The 1,667-nt window shown below is 42.5% G+C and overlaps 1 protein-coding gene across 1 annotated transcript in view; it reads left to right on the forward strand.

The window, feature by feature from the left end:
* The window catches only part of LOC106874043 (integrator complex subunit 3), a 48,995-nt gene that overhangs the window by 7,389 nt on the left and 39,939 nt on the right, over window positions 1-1,667 (forward strand). The window contains exons 4-5 of the mRNA XM_014921606.2: window positions 281-394; window positions 1,580-1,664. Of these exons, the coding sequence (XP_014777092.1) occupies window positions 281-394; window positions 1,580-1,664 (199 nt within the window). The remainder of the gene's footprint in view (window positions 1-280; window positions 395-1,579; window positions 1,665-1,667) is intronic.

The following is a 1,667-nucleotide window of genomic DNA, read 5'->3' on the forward strand; positions in this document are numbered from 1 at the left end:
ATATATATATATATATATATATATATATATATAGCGACGTTACTAGTGCCAAGCTGCATCGTCCCCTTTACCTTTCCCTTGGTTAACACTGGTGGCGTGGAGCGGGGAGACCGGTATGCATGAGTAACTGCTGGTCTTCCATAAACAACTTTGCTGAGACTTGTGCCTTGGAGGGTAACTTTCTAGGTGCAATCCCATGGTCATTCATGACCAAAAGGGGTCTTTACCCTCTTTTCCCTGATATGTATATTTCATATATGTATGTGTATTTTTTTTACAGATGTACCGTGACATGACATTAGTCAGCAGGGATGGAATGGTGCTTGTCCAAGGTTTCCTTAGTAAAATCATTCATGACAAATGGCTAAAAATACTTCAACCGGTTAAAGTACAGGTAATTGCCTCCTCCTCCTCCTTCTAATCTTGCTGGATTGATTTTTTCTTTTGTTTCTGTCTGGTATTGAATAAATGAACATAGGTTGGCAATGGTTGGGGTGGGTGGTGGCTCAGCTTCATATTAGGGGATGAGGGGATTACTGTAAGAGAGTTGGGGGTAGAACAAGTTACTACCCAGGGATCTGCATTACTGCTGGAAAAAGAAGGAGGGTGATGGGAGAATTCCGAAGAATGATGGTGGTGGAGAGACAAGTAGCAGGATTAGTAAAGATGATAGAGTTTCTGGGTTGGGTGGGGAGAGAGGACAAGGGGTAGGCATGATGCATAAGGGGAGGGAGTTTTACTGTAATGAGTAGGGAACCCAGAATATAACTCTTCTAGAACTCAGTTTTTCTTGGGGGTGCACCAGAAATCCTGGCCCTTTGATATATAGATACTCAATCAGTTCTGAAGTGATATGCTTCATTAAACCATTGAAGATGGTAAATTAGTAGGGATGTAGTGAGATGATACAATAATCTTCTGGGACTTCTTTATTTTGTAAAGTATTGTTGCATAACCAGCCAACTCAAAAAGTGCCCTTGGATCATGGGGCAAAATGCTGTGTTTGAGGAGACCTATAGAATCAAGTACATCAACATCAAAATGAAATCAAATCACAACCGAATGGAAATTGTAGTTGTGGTCCCCGTGCTGGTGGCACGTAAAAAGCATCATCCAAACGCGACCGATGCCAGCGCTGCTTTGACTGGCTCCCATGCCGGTGGCATGTAAAAAGCACCATCTGATCGTGGTTGATGCCAGCCCCCTCTAGCCCCTGTGCTGGTGGCATGTAAAAACACCCACTACACTCGGAGTGGTTGGCATTAGGAAGGGCATCCAGCTGTAGAAACATTGCCAGATCAGACTGGTGCCTGGTGCAGCCTCCTGACTTTCTGGATCCCAGTTGAACCGTCCAACCCATGCCAGCATGGAAAACGGACATTAAACGATGATGATGATGATGATGATAATTGGCTTGTTTATTTATTTCTATTATTGTTTATTATGATCTTTGCACAGATGTGGTTCCATAACGAATGAAGCTTATCTGAGGGGGATTGTTGTTAGTTGGAACCTATTATGAGGATTTATTCCTTAACACTTGTTTGTTTATTACAATTGCATATTCTTTTGTTCTCAGATTTTATGGCTGATGAGGGAGTTTGTGAAGAATGCAGTTGTTGGATCTGATGGCACATGTTTCGCATTAATTCGGCAGATAGCTGGTC

Source organism: Octopus bimaculoides, chromosome 17 (assembly GCF_001194135.2).
Source record: "Octopus bimaculoides isolate UCB-OBI-ISO-001 chromosome 17, ASM119413v2, whole genome shotgun sequence".
NCBI classification, from domain to species: Eukaryota; Metazoa; Mollusca; class Cephalopoda; order Octopoda; family Octopodidae; genus Octopus; species Octopus bimaculoides.